The sequence below is a fragment of the Nannospalax galili genome, unplaced genomic scaffold (assembly GCF_000622305.1).
Source record: "Nannospalax galili isolate Female #2095 unplaced genomic scaffold, S.galili_v1.0 scaffold388, whole genome shotgun sequence".
Classification (NCBI taxonomy): Eukaryota; Metazoa; Chordata; class Mammalia; order Rodentia; family Spalacidae; genus Nannospalax; species Nannospalax galili.
In genome coordinates this window covers 2,021,856-2,049,663 of record NW_008360304.1, presented here as the reverse complement: position 1 = coordinate 2,049,663, position 27,808 = coordinate 2,021,856, and the positions used below count along the sequence as shown (strand labels likewise).

Genomic DNA, 27,808 nt, shown 5'->3' with positions numbered 1-27,808 from the left:
CTTGCAGAGGTCAGAAGAGGCTGTCGGATCCCCTGGGACTGGAGTTGCTGACAGTTATTAGCTGCCATGTGGGTACTAGGATTTGAACCCAGGTCTTCTGCAAGAACAACTAGTGTTCTTAACTGCTTAGCCGTCTCTCCAGCCCCTTGGTGTTGCTTTTAAATCTCATTTTCATGGACTATGTGTCTATGGTAATCTTTAAATGTGCAGGTAAATCCTGGCAAAAAGTGGGTACAGACATGTCTTTGTAAAGGCACAAGCACTATTGCTTCTAGTGTAAGTAGGATGATCTGGAGTCTCCTTTACATCTTATTCTGTGACATCTCTATATTTGACTATATATAACTATATTTTTAAAAATATTTTGTAGGATTTATTTTTAAATTATGTATGTGTGTTGTATGTGTCTCTCTGTGGGGTGGGGGGGTGTACATGTAAGTGCAGGTGCCCACAGGCCAGACTAAGACATAAGATGTCTTGGAGTTGGAGTTATAGGCAGTTATAAGCTCTCCATCTTGGGTGCTGAGAACTGAACTCAGGTCCTTTGTAAGAGAAGTGCATGCTCTTAACCATTGAGCCATCTCTCTAGTCCCCTTGTTCTCTATTTATACATGGATTTCAACTGTAATTCATTTCTCTTCAGTTTCATGCTTCATTTAACTGCATTATATGTTAAGTTTATCAACTAATAAAATTAACTTTTCAGATACTGTTCAGTTAGAACGTGCCTCATTTAGTCATGTTATATTTGTTAAATTCATCACCTAGTGAAATTATCCTTTCAAATATTATTCAATCATTAATAAATTTACCTTTATGTAAATGTTAGTAAAATATTACAAAATAACTTTGTCTTAATGAAGGAAAAAGAACTTGTGTGAAGAACTTGAGAGATGTACTGATGATTATTTGTCAGAATTAACAATGGTTAAAAGGTACATTGAGGAGAAAAAAAATAATTTGGATGCAGCTATGAAGATAGCAAAAGAACTAAAGTCAGCACCTTCACTGAGGACATACTGTGACCTGACTCAGGTAATTTTAATGTTCACAATTGAATTAGTTCTGTGGTAGCTTACTTTATATACTTTAGACTATTTAACTTAATGAGAAGAATTTTTCAGATTACATTAACCTCTATAGGTACTTCTTGGCTTATGATGAGATTACAGTCTAATAAACCCATTACAAATTGAAAATATTGTAAGCAAAAGAGGTTTTTAATTCAACTAACCTACAGCATCATGACTTAGCAGCCATGTAGAGTGTCAGTTGCTTTTTCTCATGACCAGCTGATTCTCTGTTATACCAGCATAGTAACAGTGGATCAAATCACATGTCAGTAGCCCAGAGAAAATATTGAAATTCAAAAATCAGATATGGTTTCAACTTAATACATACTGTTTTCATAATACTGTAAAGTAAAAAAAGAAGAGACTGTTAGCATCAGTTGATAAATCTTAGGTGTTTGAATTCTAAGACACACACTCTTATTTAGTAACAGTGTGTTACTAAATCTCATTTAGCCTTTTGTTACTTTTACAATTTAGGAAAATAGTCTTCATAAGACATAATCTGAAATCAAAGTGGTAAGGCAATGAGATGAAAACTGAGGTTCCTGTTACTTAGATTCCACCACTATAATAAATGCCTAAGATTACCAATTTATAAAGGGAAAGGGTTCTTTGGCTTACAGTTTTGAAGATTTCAGCTCATAATTGATCGACTACTTTGCTTTGAGTTTGTAGTACACCTTATATGGGAGGGCATGGCAGAGCAAAACCATGTAGCTTTTGGCCAGAAAGGAAAAGAGAGAAAGGAAGGGGCTGAAATCTTACTGTCCCCATTCAGTGATTCTGCCAGTGACCTCCCATTAGTTCTCAACTCTTGAAGGCTTCTACCACCTTCCAGTAACACCACACTAGGTATGTTTACAGAATCCTTAAGTTGCAAACTGTAGGAAGAGTTTCAGGATACCTGAATTTAAAATGAGGACAGCCGAGATGGTGGCACCCCCTTAATCCCAACACTCAGGAGGCAGAGGCTAGTGGATCTCTGTGAGTTTGAGGCCAGGCTGGTCTACGCCGCAAGTTCTAGGACAGCCAGAGCTACACAGTGAGACCTTGTCTCAAAAAATAAACAAAACTGAGGACATATAAGAGTAGCAAACTAAGCTGGGCATGGTGGTGCATGCCTTTGATCCCAGCACTTGGGAGGCAGAGGCAGGTGGATCTCTGTGAGTTCAAGGCCAGCCTGGTCTACATAGTGAGTTCCAGGACAGCTGGGGCTACAGAGAGACTCTGTCTCAAAAAGACCAAAAAAAAAAAAAAAAAAAAAAAAAAAAAAAGTAGCAAACTAAATGAGACTCTTGTTTTCTTACAGTAAGTTTAGATATAGCTGAACTCAACTTAAAATTTTAATTCAAGATCCCATCTTCCTTAGAAACAGTTTGATCATCTATCCTCTGTTGTCTTATCTTATCTTGTACATAGCTGGGGAGAAAAGTTGAGCAAAAACAGAATTTTCTTTCTTATAATATGGCAGAACAAGATTAACAGTAATCTTTGCTTATTTCTGCTTCATTTTCTGAAGATGAAAAACCTGCTCTTAATCTTTGTGCCCTCTGGATCTCATTTCCCACAGATAAACAAATGTGTATTCTTTACTGAGGTATGGAATTAGAAGCTACTGGGGCTGGAGAGATGGCTCAGCAGTTAAGAACACTGGTTGTTCTTGCAAAAGACCCAGGTTCGAATCCTAGCACCCACATGGCAGCTAACTGTCCGAAACTCCAGTCCCAGGGAATCCAACAGCCTCTTCTGTCCTCCACGGGCATTGCACAACAAAGGTGCACTTAACTACACACAGGCAATTCACGCATACACATAAAATAAAAATAATAAATAAAATATTTTTAAAAAAGAATTAGAAGCTACTGACTTGTCTCCAGAATTTCTAATTTTAAATGAAAGGTGAAAAATATGCCACTATCAACAACATTTATGACAGAATACCTAAAATCTGATGGGGAGGGGGCTATGGAGGGGAGGGAGAGTCTGAATTTAAGATGTATTATATGAAATGTACAAAAGCTCACTAAAAATATTAAAAATGAATGCCACTCTTATTTGGTCTGGTTTTCCCCTAACTGTAATTCTAAAAACAGCAATAGTCACTCCTGTGCATTATATGTGAGGTTTTTAAAAAAGTGATAAAATTCGGTCTTTACTCTGCTTAATTTAGTTAGGATGATGAGGCAAAAGAGGAAACATTTGACAATAAAAACACAGGAGCAGAACAAATCTGACCAGAACTTTCTATGGTCTATAGTTATATTCCAATTATTAGCTGGTATTTTTTTGAGTATCTGTTCATGTATACCTCAAAGACTTTAAACTCCTTTAAAAAAGAAATTCATAAACATTTGATTTGCATCCTTTTCTTTGCATGCCCAAAAAGTAGCCTTAAGTATTTTAATTGAGTATCTAAAAAATTGTTTTTTCCTCTCAAATCTTCTACTTTTAGCAATATTTGTGACAAGAGAAAATTCACACATGAATTGTACTTTTGTAATTCCCTCTCAATTCTAGATTATCCGGACCTTGAAGTTATCATTTGAGAGTGAATTGTCACAAGTTAGTTCTGTAATACTAAGAAACCCTCCCAGGTAAGTAGCTCTTCAGGAGATCGTAGCAAGAGAACCTTAAGTTATTAAATAGCAAGTAATTATAATTGAAATTGGGGTCCTAAATTTTTCCTAAGATAACAGCCAAATTAAAATAATTATAATTTATGATAAGTTAGAAATTAATTTAAATACTTTCTTTCAAATTTAATTTAATGTCAGCAACTGTGTTGTTCAGAGAGAACAATAAATTCATAGAAACATTTATTTACATACTAAATATTTCAGGTTGAATATGAATTGCAGTGAGATTATCTGCCTGTTCAACAAGATGGGAAAGATTGAATTTGAGAACTCAACAAAGTAAGTATTTTTAAGAATGGCAACATGCTGTTAGTATCTGGTAATGCCTATGTCTTAAGATAATGCCTAAGTCTTAAGAGAGAAATTGATGTTTAATATGACATAAGAGTCAAAAATCTAAAGTACTGGTTTCTATAGTTAATTTCTATGTGTGATACTTAAAAGACCTAGAAGAGATCAGTATTGAATGATGTATGTATTGGCTCTTTGAAATTCAGTCAGTCAGTGAGCATTGAACACTGGTTTTTGTGCTAGACACTAACAGTCTAGAAGATACTGAAATAAATATCCAAGAAATAACAAGTAAAATAGAAAAGATACAATGCCTCGTTGTGATAGTAGATACAGAAGTTATGTTGCCAAGGAATGGAATGATCATTTCTTCTTGGGGTAATAGAGAATTTGGAAAGAGATTTTATTTTCACTTATCTGTGTAAAGTGAGTAGCAAGTAAAAAGGAGGGCAAATGGAAGGTAGGCTTCTTAGAAATACAAGGACAGTGAACTAGCATACTGTATTAAAAACACTGCTATAGTTATATTCTGAGTATCACTACATGTGTATAGAAGTGAAATCCTAAAGATTGTATGCTATGTGGTAGCATTTAAACTTATTTCTACTTAAATATTGTCCATTGTGGTAGCTACTGGCCATGTGTGCTGTTTAAATTGAGCACAAATTGAACTAAATAAAATGACAAATCATTTCTTGGGTTACATAAGCATCCAAAGTGTTTGGTTGTCACATGTGGCTAGTATATGCCTGTCTTAGTACATTTATACTGCTGTAACAAAATACTTGAAGAGAAATAATTTCTTCAAAATCTGGAGCCAAGAAAATTCAAGATCAGGGCCCTGGAAGATTCACGGTCTGATGAGAGCCCTTATTTCTGCTTCCAAGATAGCACATGGAGGGTTAGGAATATAGCTCAGTGGTAGAGTTCCTGGATTCAAGCTCTAGTAGAGGGAGGAGTCTATATGCCAAAAATCTAAGGGAAGATCTTGGACTTGATTATAAATTTGGGATATTTATTTTGGCCTTTTTTCCCAATATCCAGACAGAAGTGAGGAGGCAAATTTTCAGGAGTTTGGTTATTTGCAGCTTTATTTGGAATAAAGGAAATATAATTAATCTAATAATTTAACTGTGTCCTGATTAGTCTTAATTGTCAGCTTCACAGGACCTAGAATTATCTGAGAGTGTTGGGTAACCCTGCTGTTAAGGTTGGCTCCTTTCTCAGCAGGGGCTTCCTGCCTGACTTACCTGGAAAGTGCCTCCAAGCATGGATGCCTGACCTTATTCAGAACATGACCTTTGGCATAATTACCTGCAATAAAACTGCCCCCAGGTTTTTTCTATATCATAATTAGGCATTTCCCTATAGCCAAATGATAGGATCCCCCTACCACATGTAAATAAAGCATACTATGAGCTATGAGCACCTATTAGCTGAAGCTTTGGCTGCTGCCTCCACACTATATTTTCCCTAACTACCACTGAATAAATGGAGCTGTTTCACTGAGTCTGGAGCTATATCACTGAATCTGCCTCCCCGGAAGGACTTTCTTCCATCAGTGCTCACTGGCCGTCCTGACCCCGTTCGTCACTTCTGCTCCCTTTGTTCTCATGACCCATGAGGGGAGGGAGAGCCCCACATGAGAGGAGAAGCCTCAATTGAGGAATTTCATAAATTAGGTTGGTCTGTGGACATGTCTGTGGATTGTCTTGATTGTTAATTGATGTAGAAAAGCCCAGCTCACTGTGGGTGACACCAGCCCTAAGCAGATGAGTCTAGGATATATAAGAAAGCTGGCTAAGTATAAGCCTGCCAACAGGCCAGCAAGCAGAATTCCTCCCTGGTTTCTGCTTCAGGCTCTTCGAGTTTCTGCCCTGACTTCCTCTGTAATGGGCTATGACCTAAAAGTGTAAACCAAATAAATCCATTCCTCTCAAATTGATTTGGTCAGAGTATTTTATCACAGCAACAAGAAAGGAAACAAGAACAAACAGCATCAGACAGAGATAGCCTACTGTCCTCTCCACCATGAGGAAGACCTTGCAAGAGGAACTAGGATACCAGTCCTTACGCCCAAGTCATCTTTCCACAAACAGTGCATTGGTGATCCCCACTCTGTATTTGCCTCTGTGATTTGACTCTTGGGGCTCCCATGTATAACCAACATTCTTTGCAGATAGGCAGTATGTTATTTTAGATATTTTCACAGCTTGATTATGGTTTCTGTCAAATATTTTTATAATTGTCATTCTTCCCATTTATGACTCTTTGGTGCTCTTGCATTGATATTAAATTTAAAACTTTTTGAAGGTTTAAGGTAAATTCTACTATAACCTACCACACTTAATTATAGGTAGTAGTTAAATGATAGGTTTGCCCAATGAGAGCATGTATTGAAAAAGGTCAAGGACAGTACTATGGAAAAATACTAAAACCTACAGCAATGAAAAAGTGACCTGGAAAATAAAGAAAACTTAGACGGTGCAGGCAGAGAATGAAGGAAAACAGAAGAATGTGGTATTAAATGTGTCAAAGGAAAATTGACAAGACTGGAGCTGGTTAACAGTGTTAAAATTTTGGTGAAGTCTGATAATTACTATGCAAAGGTGTTTATAATACAAGGTTGTTTACATACATATGTTTCTCAAAAGGGTCTAGACCTTTATGCAACTTATATTTTGCTAATGTTAAGTGTTACCTTCTGTTGGAAACAGCAGATAAATGTGCCATTGCTAAATCCAGGTGGCTTGCTCCTATTTGTAAATTGTCTCACCAGTGTTCTGTGAAGAAACTACATCATGAGTTAATGAAAATGTAATCTTTATACCTCAATTTTATTTAATTTTAAATTCTCTGATTATAATATGATTCTCTTATTAAATATGATGGCCTAAAATTTTCTGGGTATGTTCATATGGTAGAAAAATAAGAAGTAGGGTTTGGAAAATGCCTCAGTTGCTAAAGTACTTACTCTGCAGTCTTACTGTGTAGGACCTGAGTTCAGACTCCCAACATCCATGTAAAAAACTGGGCACAGCAAGCATGTGCCTGTAATCTCTGCACTAAGGAGGCAGAGACAGGAGGAAGTCCTGGGACTTGCTAGCCAACTAGTCTAAAACAAAAAGGTCTGGAGAGCAATTGAGCAAGACATCAGACACCAACCTCCAGCCTCCATGTATATGCACACGTGTGTCCATATACATACATGCACACACATGCACACACACAAAGTGTATGCGTGTATAAAATAAACATACCCAGAGGATCAGGTAGTGTGGAGGTTTGTGGACTTTTCTCATGGTTTTCTCAGGGACTTGTTCCCACATTGTTTCTTATACTTTATTTTTAAGGTGATGAATTAAAGTAAGAAATCTAATTTAGGGGACTAGAGAGATGGCTTAGCAGTTAAGAGCATTGACTGCTCTTGCAGAGGATTGAGGTTCAGTTCCCAGCACCCACACAGCAGCTAACAACTGTTCATAACTCCAGTTCCAGTGGATCTGATGCCTTCTTCTGACCTCTGTGGGCATTGCATAACACGGGTGCACTTACACACATGCAGACAATACACTCATACATAAAAAATAAAATTAATGAATAAAATAAAATCTAATGAAGTGAAACATTTAAGACAAATCAAAATGACTTCTTTTGAAAATCTTTAATCCTTTGGAATCAGATGATTTTGACATGACTAAGGGTTTAAGCTTTTTGCTGTTTATAATACTTCTTGACTTTTTAAAACCTTAAAGCTAACCAAGTGTAATGGCACACACCTGTAATTCCAGCACTTGGTAGGCTGAGGCAAGAGGATTATGAGTTAGAGGCCAGGTGAGTTCCAAATCAGTCCTATGTCAAACAAAACAAAACCCTAAAGTTTGCTTGAGGCTTTGAATAGGCAGAAAGTTTCCTTGAGGGCTTGAAATAGGAGGAAAGATTCTTTTAGACTGACGACAGTTTTCTGAAATTAGAATATGGCAAGATTATACAACTCTGTAAGGTTACTAAAAGTCATTAAATTGAATGATGTGTAATTTGTATATCAATAAAACTATTTACAAATACCTCTAGGTTGCCTAGATAACATTGATCTTTCGTATGTGTCACAGTATCAGTTGTCAAGTGGGAAAGAAATGGCTTGAAGTCCAATATTAAAATAGCCCTACTGTGTATTTTTAAACAGATGTTACCCTCCAGAAACTGAAGTTGGACTGAATGTTCAGAAGAAATGTAATAATAAAAAGGAACTTTCTTGTGATACATACTCATCACTAGAAAAGAAAAGGGTTGGCATGTCTGCTCTAACTGTTGAAGCAGCTGTACTTCCTTTGCAACCAGAGACCAGTGATACACATTTAGAAGGGAAAAGTATGCAGCCACAGAAAGAGGTGGCTGTAGTGACATCTTCTAAAACCATTACTGTGCTTCCTCAAATGGGATCTAGCCCTGATGTGATAATTGAAGAAATTATTGAGGAAAATCTAGAATGTGAGTAAAAATAGAAAAGGGGGAATCTTTTATCCATAATTGAAAGTAATTGCTATGTTGTTGTTCATATGCTTGACAGAAACATACTGCTGCTATAATCTTATACTTATTATGTTAATCAGAGTTAAGGCATACTGATGCCATGCTCCTATCGCTACATTTTCCAAAGTTAGGAAATTTTGTCTTTTAATTATTTATTTATTTAGGGTTTAGGGGGTATAAGGTTTTATGCCATGATGCATGCTGGCCAGGAGCTCACTATGTAGCCCAGGCTAGCCTCAGGTTCTTGAGTGCTGACATGAGCCACCACTAAACCTGGCTTTTTTTTAAAATATACTTAATTATTATTTTTATTTTATGTGTCTGAGTATTATGCCTACATGTATGAAAGTGCACCCGTGTTGTGCAATGCCCTCGGAAAACAGAAGAGGCTGTCAGATCCCCTGAAACTGGAGTTACAGACTGTTGTTAGCTGCCATGTGGGTGCTAGGAATCGAACCTGGGTCTTATGCAAGAACAGTGTTCTTAACTTCTGAGACATCTCTCCAGCCCCCTGGCTTTTTTTTTTTAATGAAAACTAAATTCTGAAGTACACTTTTAATATTTTATTTACTTAGGATATTTGACATTTTTGTGTTTACACCAAGTTTACATCTTTATGTAAGCTTGGTCTAATCAATACAAATAAATAATAGATGGAATTTGTGGAAACAGTTTTATAAGATTGTTCATAAATTAAGACTGCTTCTTACATCTTTGTTCTGATATTTAATCTGTTTTGAGATAAACTGCTGTGAATATCATTTTATAAAAAGTAAATATATCATGGTTTTATTAAATTCACAGTGTTGGTATTCTGTCTATTAATGTGAGAGTGGTATATGTATATACTTTTATACTAGCAGTCTTCTTTGTGGCAGTTTTTAACACCACTGTCTGTTTATTGATTAACTCTAGAATGACATTTTTTACTAAAACAAAATTGGAACTTATTTAAAAGATTTTAATATAGTTTTAAACAGAGAAGAGAGAGGGAAATGTTTCAGAAAAGGACAGTAGTACACACTCAAGAGGAAGTATACACTTCTCAACAGAGTCCCAGAATGACATTTTGAATACCAAAAAGGGACATACTTTTCTCCCCTCTAAATGATCATTATTGATGTTTCAATGGCTTGCGATAACCTGTCATGACTTTACTTATAAGAAATCTTACTATTTTGGTGTTTTACCTATTCAACCACAGCTTTTTAGACACTAGTGTGTGGTCACTGTCAACATTAACAAAATTGCTAGAGCTGTCTTTATTTTTCACTTTGATAAAGCATGCTTCACAGATGATACTGTGGAGACTTCTCGATACCAAAAAGAGCCTCTTCAGAAAGAGCAGTCTGCTCCTGTTGGATCAAAAACAGGTACTATAACAGCTGTCCCAAGTTTGATAGAATGGTGTTTGCTTGATGTATAGTAACTCTTACCTAGACTAAGGCAATGTACAAAGCATTTTGCCACCTAAAACCTTTCTCTTTTTAATGTTTAAAGTTTTGAACCTCTGAGAAGTAATTTTGAAATTTATAATATTTCTTGCAGTTATAGCCTGTTGTTATTATGTATGCTGCTTTTTCTTCAACATTCAATGTCTGTTTTTGACGTTATGATACAATAGGTTTCATCATGACATTTTCATATATTTGTGGTGTTATGCTTTGTTCTCATTTGTCCCCCTCCTGCCTCTTGCGTTTCTCCTGTTTCCCCCCCAGTTGTCCCTCATCTGCTTTCATGTCATATATGTTCTGTTACCTTCACCCCCTCCCTTGTCCTTTAAAATATCATCCTTTGGACCTGCCATCTGTGCTCTGTTAGGACCTTTGTGGACCCCCAGATATGGGAACTTTCCCAGACTTGATTAATTCATGATAGGACTCTCCGCAGGGAAGCTTCCTTATACAACAGATGATGATTAATACTGGCCACAACTGGTCAGTGTACAGAGAATAAGAGGCTGCAGACTGCTTATCCCTGCATAGGACACCTATATCAAACTTCTGCCTCCCAGGGCTCGGGGATCATTGTGAAAGAGGAGGTAGAAAGATTATAAGAGCCAGAAGTGGCGGATGACCACAAGGAAACAGTTTTCCAGACAGCTGGTCAGTTACTCATATGAACTCACAGCAGTGGTGACAGCATGCATAAATCCTATGTAAGCTCAAGTCAGACAAAATCCCAGCATAGACATGGGGATGTGGGTAAGAAACCCCAACCCTACTTGAGTAACTGTTGGCAACTGATGACTTCTACAAAGGGGAAATTCAGTCTTGTTTAAGGATGAGACTCTTGGTAGGTTGACCAGGCTCCAGTGGAAGAACACACACACTGAAGGGCTTTTGAGGACACAAACCTGATTCTATAGGCCTTAAATATATATACTAGAGTATAGGAAATTTGATGGGGTGATACAGGAGGGGATCTAAATATAATCAAAATATTTATGAAATTTGCAAAAATTCAATAAAAAAGAAAAAACAAGAACAATAGTAGTCAGGTTTTTTTAAATCTCTTCCTCCCTTATTTGCCTTTCTAGCTGACCTGTACATGCAGACACCCCACATGTAAATTTAAAACTAGAATCTGCATATGAGAGAAAATACACAGTATTTATCTTTCTGGTTGTACCCTATTTCACTTAACATAATGATTTCCAGATCTATTCATTTCCCTGCAAGTATCGTTATTCACTTTTCATTACAGCTAACTAAAATTCTATTGTATAAATAGTCTACATTTTTTATTCATCTGTTGATCAGCATCTAAACTGGTTTCATATCCTAGCTGTTGTAAATAGTATAGCAGTAAACATAGATATGCAATTATCTTTGGTTTTTTGACCTAGAGTCTTCTATATCTGGGTTATATAGTAGTTTTGTTTTTAGGTGTTTGATTTTTTTGATGATTTTTTTAAAAATAGGATCTTGCTATGTAGTGCAGGCTTGCCTCAAACTTGCTATGTAGCCCAGACTTACCTGGAACTCAACAGTTATATGCCTGCTTCTGCATCCAGAGTGCTGAGATTAAAGGCATTCACCACTATGCCTGTCAGGGGTTGACTTTTGTACAGGGTAAGAAATCTTGTACCTATAGGTAGACCGGCATCCTCACCAAAATCTTGTATTTCTTTTACCCCATTCTCAGTCTTACTCTGGATGGTCTTTGTAGTTTGTATTAAAGAGTTCAAATAATCCTACCCTAGGAGTCTAACCATTATCAATGGATCTCTGAGGTCCAAATGGGATCACAAATAAACTCTGAATTTTTATTATAAAATGGAGTTACAGCATGTACTGTGACTTCAGAACCTACCGTATGAATTTAGTTCCACTTACAGAAAATATTTTCAGTATAGACAAAGTATGTGCAATTGTGGTTGCTAAAGTGTTCATTGTGGAAGCAATATAGCTCAGTGATAGAGTATTTACCTAGTGTGTATGACACTCTGGGTTCTGTCCCCAGCAATACACACACAAAACTAAATAATTTTCTTTGTAGACATTTTGGGTTTAGACTCTTTCCTGAGGCCTAATTATGCTAGAGTTTCATTGCCACAAGACAGTGTTTCTTTGAGAGGATATAGTTGTTCACCTTTTGTGAGTTCTTTCCTAGTTCATGTTTTAATAATGTACATTAAATATTGATTCTTATCCAGGTTGTCCAGAACTAGTTTTTGTAAGCCATGTTATACATCCTTGTCACTTCTACATCCGTAAGTATTCACAAATAAAAGATGCTACTGTATTGGAGAAGAAGGTGAAGCAAATTTGCAGTAACAGTCCACACCTTAATCCTTCAGACATTTTGGAGCTAGGTAAGAAAAGATTACTCCAAGTTATTCCGTCAAGTTTATTTAAACATTTAATATTTGACAACCGACATAGCCTTCTTTTTCTTTTTACAACATACACATAAAAGTTAAGCATAAAAGTTTGGAATTACTTTACATATTATTTAAGTAGGTTAGCTAAATATTAAAGTCAAATGTTGGCACATGTTGGGAGTAGGAAAAACATAGAAGCTCCGCTGTGTAGTGGATTGGATTGCTTTTGAAATTACAGACCCATGGCAGGTTATGTAGCCACCTTTTCTTCAGAAGGAAGTATTGTAATGGGGATGGGTTCAAGTTTATAAGGATTCTCATACCTCATGTGGCTTCAGCTAGATATACAGCCTCTCTTTGCTTCTATTGGAGTAGGCAAGAGGTTGACCCTTTCCTGCCCATCATCAAGGATCACAGACAATGTCCTGTAACAAAGATTCAGAACAGATAAAGAATAACAAGTCTAGTAATGTACACATGTACACAGGAGCTACATAAAATATGAAACTCAAAGAAAAGGCTAGATTGTTGATGATTAAATAACCTCTTGATAAAGAGGAGGGAACAAGGGTGGAAGGGAAAGAAACCAGAGTCCACAATAATGTCGTCTTATGCAGGTAAGTCCTTCAGGTTATCTGAGAGCTGCCCTTAGAAGAACAGTAGAAAATCCTGCTGTGCAAGGTGATGACTTCTTCCTGTCCTCTTTTCTCTAGGGATTAATCTTTTCTGGTTTTCTGACGAGATTCCTGTGGAAGGAGTTTACAATAGTGCTATTCTTTTGTTTTGGTTTTGGTTTTTTGTCTTTTTGAGACAGGGTCTCCCTGTAGCCTCAGCTGTCCTGGAACTCAGTATGTAGACCAGGCTGGCCTTGAACTCACAGGGATCCACCTGCCTCTGCTAGGATTAAAAGCGTGCTCCACTACTCCTGGCATAATGCTATTCTTTTGGAAGTTCTCTTAGATAAAGGAACTTTGGAGAGCAGACCTTGCCTTGCACTTGAGGGAGAAACAAGAGAAGGTTAAAGAGACTTTAATCCTGACACACTTTTTCTTTGCCCAGTATGTCAAAATGCAACACTTGACTTACCATTTTCTAAGCCCCAGCATCTCAGGTCCCTGTACTCCCTATATTGAAAGTACCCACTCCATAGGGTGGTTGTGGGGATCAAGTGGATTCAAACAGAAAAGAAGAGTAACTACGTTGTATAAGTTTTGGTATGTGTATATACATAGAGATGTATGTATATGTGTGTGTACAAGACCAGATGGTTTCAGTGTAGTAAGTACTGTGTATATTGCAGAATTTATTTACCCGTCTCTCTTCTTTAGCTTTTTTTTCTTTTGTTATAGAAATACAAATTGTTTGTAAAAGAGGGGGAAGGCACTCCTGAGGGTAGACCTGGGCTAGAGAGCTGTGAAACACAGCCACTCAAAAGCCTTCCTTTAGTTTTTCGATGACAGTCTCATTTGTCTGTGTTAATGTATCTTATTAAATAGCTTCTTGAATGACTTAGTATTCTTTGTGGGATTTTCGTTTATGTTTTACTTATTTTTATTTTATGTGTATGAATGTTTTACCTGCATGTATGTAAGTGCACCTATGTCATGCAGTGCCCACAGAGGTCAGAAGAGTGTGTCGGATCCCCTGGAACTGGAGACGGTTGCAGACAGTTGTTAGCCTCCATGTGGGTTCTAGGAACTGAACCCGGATCCTCAGCAAGAGTAGCCAGTGCTCTTAACCACTGAGCTATCTCTCCAGCCCCTTCTTTGTGTTATCCCCTCATTTAGCTCACGAGTGTCTATACAACAGAAGCTGACATAATAGATTACCTTATATTCTTTGCATAGCATTTGACACAATACCATACCATTTAGTAAATAAATGAATTAAGACTTCTTAGTTGGAGAACTAATATACATGTTTGTAAGTTAGAACTTTACTTGATGTTTCTTTGTAAATGTTACTGATTTCTCTCATATTATTTAGGTGCACGAATATTTGTCAACAGTATCAAAAATGGAATGTGGTGTCGAGGAACTATCACTGAATTAATTCCAATGAGAACTAAAAGTACTAGAAAGTCTTGTAGTCCAACCAAATTCTCAGTCTATGAAATTTCACTCATACAGATATTCATGGTAGATTTTGGAAATTCTGAAGTCTTGATTATCACAGGGTATGATATTTTGCATTTGTTATGTGTTCTTCAGCTGCTTAGAAACATTTATGGAAAAAAAAATAAAGAATGAAGGAAATTAGCAAAGGTTAAAGAGTAGTTTGTCATTGTTCACTTCCAAGGCATTTGCTTTATTATTTTGCTCTATATTTGTCTTACTAATTTGGTAAAGCATTGTCATTTATTAATATTACTAGAAGAAGAGCTTTGAAAAGAATGTTTCAGTATACTTCAATATACATCAAATGTTACTTCAAATGTTACTTCAAAACAGGAAATAATACAGCTGATGCTTTAAAATAAAGTGTTATTAGTTAGCTACAGAGTGGTTGAGTAAAAATTTTAATCTTGCTTCCATAAATTCATTAAAGGATTTTTAAATGTCATGCTGTCTGTTTCACTCTAGGTGTACAAAACTGTTCTCTGAGTTCTTAGGAAAAGACACTGAAGTGGTTTTGTAGTGAACTATTATCTGTAGACTAGTTACTTTATTTAATGGTCATAATAGCTTTATAAATAAATGTATATTTCACAGAGAGAGTCATTATTCTCTTCAGGTTTAAGCTGAATGAGTATGTGAAATAAAAGTAGCTGATATTTAATCTATGTAGTAAAACAGTGTCTGTGTTTATAGAATCTATAATTTTCTATATAGTAAAAGGTATGAATTTAGCATATAACTTTCTAGAAGATTTAATTTCATGTGGTTATCATCAGACATACATACCCTTTAAAGGAGAAAAGAAAAGGAAGTTTAAAGATTGATTGAACTGAAACTTTTTTTCCTTCTTTTTTATTTTATTTTCTTTTATTTTTGAGATAAGCTCTTCGTATATAGTCCTAGTAAGCCTAGAACTTGCTATATAACCGTATTAGCTATAGCATAGTTACTTTATTTAATGGTCATAGCTTTATAAATAAATCTATATTTGAGAGAAAGGGACATTATTCTCTTTAAGATGAATGAGTATGTAAAATAAAGATAGCTGAGATTTAATCTATGTAGTAAAACAGTGATCTCACAGAGATCTGCCTGCCTATGTGCCACCGTGCCCAATGAAGCATTTTTTTTTCAATAAATATTACTTCTTTCTAGAATTGGTGATACCCCTGAGAGACCAGAACATTTTGCCGAGCAGCATATTACACTAAAAAATTTATGTCTGGTTCTAAGGAAGTCTGAACCATATAGTGAAGAGCTATTGAAAGACATCCCACCATTATCATACCCGTGCTCCTTGAAAGACATTGTTCCACATAATTCAGTAAGTGAGATTTAAATTATTTCTTCTTCAAAAACTAACTATTCCAGTGTTAGTTACGTGTTGTCAGTGAGATTGCTGACCATATGCTGAAGGAACAAGTTATCTTGACAAATACGTTTTGCTTAGTAAGCTATTAGTACCAGTAAAAGATGAAATATGCTTCAACTTCCATAATTAAAGATACTTTTTTATTTAAAAAAGTATTTTATTTATCATTTTTATGCCTTGTGTGCATGAGTGTATTGCCTGAATGTATGTAAAGTGCACCCATGTCATGCAGTGCCCCCAGAGGTCAGAAGAAGACATGGGATCCCCTGGATCAGACAGTTGTTAGCTGTCATGTGAATGCTGGGAACTGAACTGGGATCCTCTTAACACTTACACTAAGCCATCTCTCCAGCCCCCATAATTGAAAATATTCCTAATGAGAACTTAGTTCAAGAAGTTTATGGAAACAAAATGAAATATCCAAGTAAGCCACTATATTTTAGAGGCAGTTATATAGAGGGAAATATTTTAGAAGATGGTATGCATGTATTTCTATACATTTTTCCTTCTTTCTGTGATACTTTGTAAATTATTTACCTATGGCCCATGTTGCATTGTTTTGTATTTGTGCATCTGTTCCCTAAAGGAGACTGTAAGCTCCTAGGAGACTGTAATTGTGTATAGTAGTATATGTGAGGCAATTCTTCTGTTATGAGATCTATGAAGGCAGAAGTCTGTGCCTTTGTTCATCATTGTACTTCCAGTACTTAGCAGATTCATTTCTCTCTGCCTTTTTTTATTTTGTGAGCCAGGATCTCACTATATAGTCAGCATTCAGCAAATTTTGAACAAAATAAATACCTGAACTTTTTAAAAAGAAGGGGGCTGAAGAGATAGGTCAGTGGTTAAGAGCACTTACTGCTCTTGCAGAGGACTAGCGACCTATCTTCTGAACCCACATCAGGCAGCTCACAACTGCCTGTAACTCAAACTCCAGGGGACCTGGCTCCCCCTGCTGGCTTCCTTGGACACCTACATACAAGCATGTGTTCATAAAGACACATACAGGTACACCTAAGTAAATATAAATAAATAGATAAAAATAAGACATCACTATGTACACCTGGCTAGCCTGGAATTCAGAAAGATACTCCAGCCTCAGCCTCCAGAGTGCTCGGATTAAAGGCATAAGTCATCATGCCTGGCCTTTCTCTGCCTTTTGTAGCAGAATTATAATTTATAGAAAAGATGAAACCAAAGCCAGGAAATACGTATGTGTGGACTCAGCTGTGAGAGAATGTGTAGAATCAGAACTGTGAGAAATCAAAAACTAATAAAAAAATATAACTATGAGAAGTATTTTCCTGAGAAGGAGTTCCTCTTCTGATATTATGGCTTTAGTTTTTTCTTATCCCCAGTGTGAGAGTTCTTGAAGAATCTTTAACTTTTTTTTTTTTGAGATAGGGTCTCATATGGCCCAGGTTGGCCTCAAACTCCCTGTGAAGCCAAAGATGATCTTAAATTTTCAATCCACCTGCCTTCACATCCTGAGTTCTGGGATTATAGAGGTTGTCCTAGTTTGATCTCTGTTGCTGTGGTAAAACACTTTGACCAAAAGCAATTTGGGGATGAAAGGGTTTATTTAGCATACATTTTCAGGTCATAGTTCATAATTGAGGGAAGTCAAGGCAGGAACCTGAAGAAAGGACTGCTTGCTGTTCCACACAACATTACACTTGACCAGGGAACTTACTCATAGCCATGGGAGTAGATAGAACCAGGAACTGTGGAGGATGCTTAGCTAACTAACTTTCTTAGGCAGTCCAGGGCCACTTCCCTAGGGATGGTGCCACCTGCAAAGGGCTGGGCCCTCTTACATCAATTAAAAATTAAGACAATACCTCATATACGTGACCTCAGACCAACTTGATTTAGGAAATTCCTTAATTGAGACCCCTCCTCTTAGGTGATTATGGCCTATGTCAAATAGACAAAGCTAACTAGGACAGAGGTGCACTACAATATCTGGCTTATGTGGTGCTGGAGAATCAGACCCAGGGCTCTGCTAACAGCTATAGCTCTAGACCCTAGGGTTTATTTCTTTAGTGTCCATCATTTAGGGTCTCTGTTAAACAGTTATAGTACTGTAGCTCTAAAATAGCATTCAAGGTTGGGTGTGGTGGTACATACCTTTAATCCCAGCACTTAGTAGACAGAATCAGGGGGATCTCTGTGAGATCGAGGCCAGCCTGGTCTACATAGGGAGTTCTAGGCCAGCTGGAGCTACAGGGAGACCCTGTCTCAAGAAGAAACAACAAAAATGCATATTCAAAATTAACCTTTTGAGTTTTTATAATTAAAGTGAAAACTCATATGTAACACTTTTATTTTTAAATCATAATTTTCATTAATATTATAAACTAAAACTACTTATAAACATCTTAAGATTGTATCTATAGCAGCGGAGCATGGTGGCACATGCCTTTAATCCCAGCATTTGAGAGGCAGAGGCAGGTGGACCTCTGTGAGTTCAAGGCCAGCCTGATTTACATAGAAAGGCAGGCGGATCTCTATGAGTTCAAGGCCAGCCTAGTCTACATAGTGAGTTCCAGGTACAGGGAGACCCTGTCTCACAAAACAAAACAGACTGGGTTATGATCTCAGCTGCTTCCTTAATGTGTGATTGGTAGAGTGCCTTTGCTGAGAGTTGCAGGCTAGTTACAAAACTTTGTCTGACTTTGTAACATTAGAACTAACTGTAATTACTAACTGGAATTTTACTTTTCACACAGAGTGAAGGCTGGGAAAAGGAGGCTAAAGTAGAATTTTTGAAAATGGTAAATAACAAAGCTGTCTTAATGAAAGCTTTTAGAGAAGAAGATGGTGTGCTTATTGTAGATCTACAGAAACCACCAGCAAATAAAATAAGCAGTGATATGCCCGTGTCTCTTAGAGATGCATTGGTTTTTATGGAGCTAGCAAGGTAAGTAACTTGTTAAAACTTAAATATTCTTCAAAATCAGAGTTTTTAAAACATTGGCATCTGGACTGGGAATGTAGTTCAGTTGGTAGAGTGTTTGCCTAGTATGCATAAAGCCCTGGATTTGATCCCCAGCACCACAGAAACCAGACGTAAGTAATCCCAGAATATAGGAAATAGAGATAGGAGGATCAGAAGTATAAGGTTGTCCTTAGCTACATTGCAAGTTCAAAGCCAGGCTTGGCTACCATAAGATTCGTCTTTAAAAAAAAATTATAATGATAAGAAAAATCATGGGCTCTAAAGTGAACCTCACTGCCCTTAGAGATTTATAAATATTGCTATCAGGTTTTTTGTGAAAATTGCATTTAGTAAATTTAAGGAATGAGAGAAATTAAGGGAATTTAAAATAGAAAATATAAGACTGAAGAAGTGGTTCAGTGGGTAAAAGTGCTTGCCACCCAAGTAGAAGGTCCTGAGATCTAATACCCAGAACCCACTAAAAAATGCTAGACAGGAGCTGGGATGGTGGTGCTCACCTTTAATCCAAGCATTTGGGAGGCAGAGGCAGACAGATAGCTGTAAGATGGAAGCCAGGCCAGCTGGGGCTACATAATAAGACCCTGTCTCAAAAAAACCCAACCAGACAAAACCAAAAACCCGCCGATCAGAAGCATAGCACAAGTGTCTCTTCTCAGTGCTCCTAGATGGGAGGCAGAGCTCAAGGGCCAGGCTAACCTGACCTACACAGTGGGAAAACAAGAGACCTTTGTCAAACAAGGCAGAAAGCAAGACTCTAAACCTAAGGTTGTTCTCTGGCCTCCATGCGTGCACTGTGGCATGTGCACACGTTCATCCTCACATACACAATAAATAAAATACATGGATACAGGATAAGCACAATTTGGACTTTGGTAACTTCACAAGAAGCTCTATTAGACTTCCAAGAATTGTGATTTAAGTGTTCCTGACTTAAAATTTTATTTAGTCTTTGGAACGAGTTCTTGATCACTAATCTATGCTTAATGTCTGACTCCAACATAGACACTCATTTTTTTCATTTCTCATAAAAGAAAAAAATAAGGTAACACTTGTGTGGCAAGCACTTTTTAAAAAATTTGTTTTTATTGAATTTTTGTGTATTTCATACAGAACATTCGAATAAATTTTAATTATTTTTATATTCCCATCCTCACGAGCACCCCCCCATAGTCCCCCCCCCCCCCGGAATTCATATATTTTGTCATTTGTGTTAAGGTCTATTGTGTCAAGTTAGTATCCCCAGACATTCCTCAGAGCAAGTTCATCTACTGAGGTCTAGTCAGCCTATCTAGATTCCCTTACTTTAGGAAGATCAGCTCTTCCTCACTTAGCAGTAATCAGTTGCCAACATTTCTTCAGCTAAGATTGGAGTCTGCTGTCCATTTCCCCAGTTCTGCGCTGGGTTTTTGTCTGCTTAGAGTTTGCATGGGAGTTGTGTACATTGACACCTATGCTGTACATTGATATGAGCAGGGTCCCAGGAACTTGTAGGACTCTGTTTCCATATGGTCATGTACCTTCTCCCTGGCTCTTTACATTCTTTCTGCCCCCTCTTCCGAAATGATCCCTGAGCCCTGGGTGGGAGTGCTCTCCAAGAATCAGTATTCTGCAGACTCTGAATCTCTATACTTTGGCCATTTGTGACCTTTTGTGTTCCTAATCCTCTGTTGCATAAGGGAGCTTCATTAATGAGAGTTAAGAGACTCATTAGTGACCTCTTTATCCCTGTTCTACATTCTGTGAGCCTTGGGTGTTGCATTGTAAATGTGTCACTTAGGCCTAGGTACTTCATAGACAGTGTCTGTGTGTGACTAGTTGTGATACATGGTAATTGTCTCCATGCAAAAGAAGCTTCTTTGATGAGTGGTGACTGTGATATTTGTCTGTAAATATAAGGATACATATTTTGCAGATAGTAAGAAATTACATCAGTCTAGGGATGTGACAGTCTTGGGGTTTTCTCTAAGATCTGTGTCCCCTCCAGCCATGTGTATTTGGTTATGTTTACAGTACCACATTTGAGTTTCCTCCCATTGAGTGGGCTTTTAGTCCAATTAGGTAGCTGTTGATTGCCCCCAAGATAAAAATGCCACTACTACACCAGTGTCATATGCTGTGCTGATCATTGATGTGGTTAATTGGTCTTAAAGTTGGTGTTGGACCACTGATTGATGTTTTCCCTTGGCACCTTCATAGTGCTCTCCAAAGCTATGAGAACTAGCCTTCAAGGGAATTGGCTTTCAGATCAGTTCCAGGTCCATTGCTCCAAATCCTGTGTCTGAAGTCTGTTCTCTAGGGTCTTACCATCAAGTTCTGGGAGGCAATCAAGGGCTGTGGCAATAGCCTGCATAATTTGGAAGGGTCTCTGGGACTATCCTAGCCACCAACTCAAAGGAAGGTTTCTCCTGTCTGGCACTGTTTCTTGTTATGTAGCCTTTAGCTATACGTATGGACTCATTTGGAGATATTGTATATCTAATTTGTCCTTAGGTTGTTGGACTAATGTGATTTCCTCTGTTTTTTTAAAATGAGCGCTCTCTCTCTCTCTCTCCCCCCCCTCTCTCTCTCCCCCCCCTTTGTCTAACCCTTCTTCCATGGCTTCCCCAAAGCACCTTTACCCACTGAGCTAGTTCCTTGGTCTTGTATTTTCTATTTTAAGTTGCCTTAATTTCTCTCATTCCTTAAACCAAGTTCACTAAATGCAGTTTTCATAAGTTATAGTTATTATAGAAGATCCTGATTTTCTGTTCTAGGTAATTAGATGACTCCAAAATGGACTGAGTAGGTTTCATTTAGGAAAATAAAAGTAGAGCATGGAGACTAGAAAGGACCACGGAGACCTCTCAGCTGGCCTCACCTGAGTACTACCAAAGTCCACAGGTCTCAATGCAATTGAATAGAAACATCAGTCCCAGCTCCAGACTGGCCTGACACAAATTTGAGGGATAATTATTGAGCTCCTATTTCGACCTGACTGGATAAGTAGAGACCATACCAGGAAATGTAGTAAGTTAGAAGAGAAAAAACTGAAAAAAGTATACTTTAGATAAATGAGTCAGTATTTGTACAAGCCAAGAAACCTTCATGAGAATGACTTCTGTTTCTTATGCTTTTAATTAGATTTAGGTCACAGTCACCAAGAAGTCACAGTGAAAAACATGCAACTTTATGCTATCATCCACCTATTTTGCCTGAAGAAATGACAGATGTTTCAGTCACAGTTTGCCATATAAATAGCCCTGCAGATTTTTATCTTCAGTTGGTGAGTATATAATATTCTTTTAAGGGTTCTTTTTAAGTAGAAACGTTTAACAGGAATGAATGCTCAGTATCAATAGTACTTAGAGTAGATAAGCCTTCTGTACACCTAAATTTTTTAGAAGCTGCAACTTTAAACAAGAAGTTCACAGGAGTTCTAGCAAATCCTAAGAACCCTTCTTCTGCAACTTAGACAATGGAGGGAAAGACAAATGCAACTTTGTTTCTTGCTACCTTCTACATTCAAGAGAAGAGGAAAGCACCTTCTGACTATGAATATCTAAGAATTGTTATTACTAAGTAGTTTTCTGAATTTGAACTCCAAAGTAAATTAAAGGTTTTTCAGATTTAGTTTGGAACATGTGACCAATGTGTTTGTTTAGAAATCTAATCAAACAGCAGGCTCCACATTGACCTCTCAGTGCTTCATATGAATTAACACATCAAAAATCTTACATCTTTGCTGGATATGGTGGTGCATGCCTTTAATCCCAGCTCTGAAGAGGCAGAGGCAGGGAGATCTCTGTGAGCTCAAGGCCAGCCTGTCTACATAGTGAGTTCCAGGCCAGCCAGGACTACATGGTAAGACACTGTCACAAAATCTAAACAAAATAGATTTGGTGTCAGAATCTGTCTGCTTCCCTCACTTTGCTCTCAGTCTTCTCTGTAAGTTGTGGGACATTTGAGCTGCCTACGCATATGAATTACAAGAGGCAGAAACTAGCCTAACAGATGTTTCAGGGAATTATCATTTTTTCCCCAATAGTTGAATTTATCTTCGGGTACAAGGCTGACCAGTTTGGGTGGACTGTCTATATAATTATGGCCAGATTTGCATTCTCATGTTTGTTGACACTTCCTTTCTGGCCCAAATATTGCCAACATCCCATGAAGTAGTTACCTATTCAAGACTCAGACATAGAAGACAAGAAATCAGGGGAGAGAAAAATTAAGAAGCATGCTAAAAATAATTAATTAGGGCTTTTATGATTCAGCACCTGCTTTTGTTTCCTGTGAGAGGAGCTAAATTGCTTTCAATCAAAGCATAACCTAAAACCACCTATGTCCTTATAGCACAGCTGTGTAGACATTTAGTTGTCTATGTCTCATTTCTAACCATTGTGTTTTCATTTATGAATATTTTACACCACCTTTCATAATCTTTATGGAGAACAGAAAATATGAAGTTCTTCTTTCAGGTATGCATAAATAATGAATAAATGCCTCATAACTGGTAGTACTTTTTTTTTTCTCTTCAATGTATTTTTGTGATAGGGTCTCACTGTGTAGCCTTGGCTATCCCCAAACTTTAAATCTCCCTGCCTCAGCCTCCCAAAGTGCAGGGATTACAGTTATATGCTATCACACCTTGCTTGATAGTCCAATTTAACTATCAAAGGTTTATCATTCATTATGAGTCATTAAATTTTTAATGTTTTCAGGAAAAAAAACCTTAAGTCTTGTGTGAATTGGTCACTAATATTACAAAAATCCTGTGGTAAAGATGCCACTATCTCTTTTTGTATACGCAGAGTCCAACCATGACTCTTCTACTATGACTAAATTCTTATGCCTATGCAGTATTTCCTTGGTTAAAGCAAACCAGGCTTGAACTATGCCATGTGGCTTCAGAGCCTCTCCTCCAGTGCAATACTACGTTGTATGGTTGCCTAGGTGATTAGTGGAAGCTGCTTACCTGGTACTAAATTAAGACATGCATTTTTTTCCAATGTCTTTTTTATTATAATAAAATATTCATAATGTAAATGTACCATTTTAATCATTTTTAAATACAGTTAAATGCTATTAAGTTCATTCACTATTTGTGCAACCATTGCCACCATCATTTTCCAATGTCTTTTTTATTATAATAAAATATTCATAATGTAAATGTACCATTTTAATCATTTTTAAATACAGTTCAGTGCTATTAAGTTCATTCACTATTTGTGCAGCTATTACTGCCATCCATTTCCAGACAGAAAGCTGTACACCTATTAAACACATCCCATTTTCTCTCCTCTAGTCCCTGATAAACTCTATTTTAAGGGCTGGAGAGATGGCTCAGCGGTTGAAAGCACTGGCTGCTTTTGCAGAGGACCCAGATTCGATTCCCAGCACCCACATGGTGGCTACGAACCGTCCTTGGCTCCAGTTCCAGGGGAATCCAAAGCCCTCTTCTGACCTCCGTGGCATTGCACGACACAGGTGCACTCATACATGCAGGCAGTACACTCATACACATGAAATAGAAGTAATAAATATTTTTTCAAAAAACTATTTTAAGTACCTCATAAATGAAGTCATGTCAGTATTTTTCCTTTTGTGTTTGCCTTGTTTCACTTAAGCGTAATGTTTTCAAGTTTCATCTGTGTATCAGATTTTCATAGTATAAATGTATTATATTTTGCTTATCATTTATCTTTTGATAGACCCTTAGGTTGGTCCTCTTCTTTGGCTATTGTAAAATAATGATGTTATGAACATTGCTATAAAGTGTCTACTTGAGTCCGTTTTCAGTTCTTTTGTACCTAGAACTTGAATTGCTCGGTTTTATGGTAATCTCTGTTCACTTTTGAGAAACTGCCAAATTATTTTTCATAACAACTCTATAATTCTACAGCCATATCAGTGGTGCACAATATTTCTGTTTTTCCATATCCTCACCAAGTTACTTCCGTTTAATTTTTAATGATACTGTCTTTTCAGAGTGAAGTGATTTTTCTCATTATAGCTTTGATAATGGATTTCTATATTGATTAGCGATAATGAATATCTCTACTTGCGTGTATTTGCCACATCTGTATCTCCTTTGAAGAAATGTCTTTTCAAATCCTTTTTTCACGTTTTTGAATTGAATTATCTTCTTGTTGTTGGGTTATAGGAGTTCTTTATATTTTCTGGAGTCTAGATGTCTAAGATCTTTGTCAGCAGGGTTGGTTCCTTTGGAAGGCAGTAAGGAATCTGTCTCTTCTCTAGATTTTGGTGGATTTTCTGGCAGTCTCTGGTCTTCTTGGCTTCTTTGTATCACAGGGTTTCTCCCTAGAGGCATTGTGTTTTCCCTGTGTGTTTGTCTCAGTGCCAAATTTTACCCTTTTTATAAGAACACCATTTTATTAAATTACTACCTATCATTGTAACTTTGTCATCTACGTAGAGGTCCTGCTCCAGATATCACTTCACTTTCTAAGGTACTAGAAATTACATCTCCAGTAAATCTTTTTGGAAGAGATACATTTAAACCCTATCATTGAGCTTCTTGGATGTGTAGATTCACATATGTCATCAAATTTGGAGATTTTGTGTGTGTGTGTGTGCTGTTCTTTCTCTTTTTAATGCCCCTTTCTGTGAATCTCCTCCTTTAACCTCTGTAGTGCACATATTGACTATGTGATCATAACTGATAAGTTCATTAGGTTCAGTTCACTTCTCTCCATTCTTTTTATTTTCACTTTAAAATTTCAGTTGTTCTATCTCCAAGTATATTGATTCTTCTCACTCAAAGCTGCTGCTTAACCTATCCAGTGAATTTTTCATTTCAATTATTGTACTTTGAGGTCCAGAACTTTTCTTTTTAAAATTTTTTTAACATTTATTTTTATGCATATGAATGTAAGTGTACCACATGCATGCAGTTCCTACAGAGGTCAGAAGAAGGCATTGGGTCCCCTGGATCTGATTTTAAAGCATTTCAGATGTTATATTTTGGGGAATTTTTTTTTTTCGTTCACGTGTGCCTGTGCACAGGTTCAGTACACATGTGTATGGAAACCCTTGGTGTTATTCCTCAGGAACAGTCCACCTTGTTTATTGAGGAAGGGTCTCTCTCTTGGGCCTGGAGCTCAACAAATAGGCTAGGCTGGCTAGCCAGCAAGACTTATGGATCATCCTGTGTCTGTCTTCCCAGTGTGCCACCAAGACTGGCTTTTTCTGTGGGTGCTGGGAATCAAACTCAGGTTCTCATGCTTGTGCAGCAAACACTTTACCCATTGAGCCATTTTCCCAACCTCTGAGTTTTGTTTCTTTAAAAAAAAATTTATCTTGATTTGGGAATGTGGCTCAGTATGGTAGAGTGCTTGGGGTCCTGGGTTCAGTCTTCAGCACTACATAAATCAGGTGTGGTGGTACTTGCCTGTAATCTCAACACTCTGATGAAGGTGGAGGCAGGAGGATCAAAAGCAGAAAGTCAAAGTCATCCTTGTCTGCACAGGAATTAAAGACCAACCTGGGATACATGAAAGCCTGTCTCAAAAAAAAAACAAAAAACAAACAAACAAATAAACCTCTTGTTAATATTCTCGTTTACATATCATTTTCCTTTATCCCTTTTAGCGTATTTAACACAGTTGAACCAGGCCAGGTATTACATACCTATAGTCTCAGCTACTCAAGACTGAAGCAGGACAGTTGTTTCAGCTCAGGAATTCCAAACCAGCCAACATAATGAGACTCTACAAAAAATGAAAACTAAAAAGCCATTTCTGTTTGCTTATTTTGAACCTTTTTTGGTGGTATGTGTTTTATTTTCTTTATTACAAGATACTACAAAAAAGATTAGCTGAGACGTAAATGGTCAGGACCATAAGGTAAAATGACAGTGGTTCCTGATACTGTGATGCAGAACCTTCTGGCGTCTGGTGTTTTGTTTTTCAGTTCTCTGCCAGTTTTACACGTGTATGTAATAAATTTTGGTCATTTTCACCTTCTTACCTTCTCTCATCCCCTTCCTTTCCTGCTGAACCCTTCTTGTCAACAAGCCTCCCTCACATTTTCATGTCTTCTTTCTGTGTGTGATTCACTGTTATTAGGGTTGCTTACATGAGTGTTTGTCAGATGCTATGTACTGGAGCATGGGCAGCTTATGAGTGGGTACAGCACTGAAGAAAATGACCCCAGCATTCCCCAGCAAACATTAACTGTCAAAAGTCCCTCAAGGAGGTGTGGGACCACATGGGCCATCTTTTAGAGTTCATAGTCTCAGTCATAAAAGAATTTAAAAATGAGGAACTGGGGGCTAGAGAGATGGCTCAGTGGTTAAGAACACTGGTTGTTCTTGCAGAAGACCTGGGTTCGAATCCCCGCACCCACATGGCAGCTAACAGCTGTTCATAACTCCAGTTCCAGGGGATCCAACAGCGTTTTCTGACCTCCACAGGCATTGCATGACACGGGCGCACTTACCTACATGCAGGTAATACCCATACACATAAAATAAAAATAATAATGAAAAAAATTAAAAAAAAAAAAAAGAATGGGGAACTGGAGAGATGGCTTGGATCTGAAGCCCTCTCTGGACCTCTGCAGGCATTACAGGATATGGGTGCACTTACATGCAGGCTATACACTCATACACATAAAACAAAAATTAATAAATGTTTTTTTTTAATTTTTATTTTATTTTTAACATGTTTGAGTGTACTGCTTGCATATGTGTAAGTGTACCCATGCTGCGCAATGCCCATTGAGGTCAGAAGAAGGCATTGGATCTCCTAGAAGTGGGGTTACAGACAGTTGTTAACTGCCACATGGGTGCTGGAAGTTGAACCTGGAACCTGGATCCTCTGCAAGAGCAGTCAGTGCTCTTAACCACTGAGCCATCTCTCCAGCCCATAAAACAGTTTTTAAAAAAATAATTTAAGAATGGACTCAAATGGAAGTTTTAGGACAATTTTATTCGAATTTTTGAAACATTTTTATTGAACTTTTGTGTATTTCATGCATAAAATTATCTTTATTCCCC

At 37.3% G+C, this 27,808-nt stretch overlaps 1 protein-coding gene and 1 pseudogene across 1 annotated transcript in view; both read left to right on the top strand.

The window, feature by feature from the left end:
* Positions 1-27,808, top strand: part of Rnf17 (ring finger protein 17) — a 211,144-nt gene that overhangs the window by 87,221 nt on the left and 96,115 nt on the right. Inside the window, exons 7-15 of the mRNA XM_008824356.1 lie at positions 864-1,035; positions 3,591-3,667; positions 3,914-3,988; positions 8,187-8,491; positions 12,192-12,350; positions 14,346-14,535; positions 15,632-15,800; positions 18,581-18,771; positions 21,931-22,072. Coding sequence (XP_008822578.1) covers positions 864-1,035; positions 3,591-3,667; positions 3,914-3,988; positions 8,187-8,491; positions 12,192-12,350; positions 14,346-14,535; positions 15,632-15,800; positions 18,581-18,771; positions 21,931-22,072 — 1,480 coding nt within the window. The remainder of the gene's footprint in view (positions 1-863; positions 1,036-3,590; positions 3,668-3,913; positions 3,989-8,186; positions 8,492-12,191; positions 12,351-14,345; positions 14,536-15,631; positions 15,801-18,580; positions 18,772-21,930; positions 22,073-27,808) is intronic.
* On the top strand, positions 22,128-23,043 carry LOC115068643 (annotated as a pseudogene).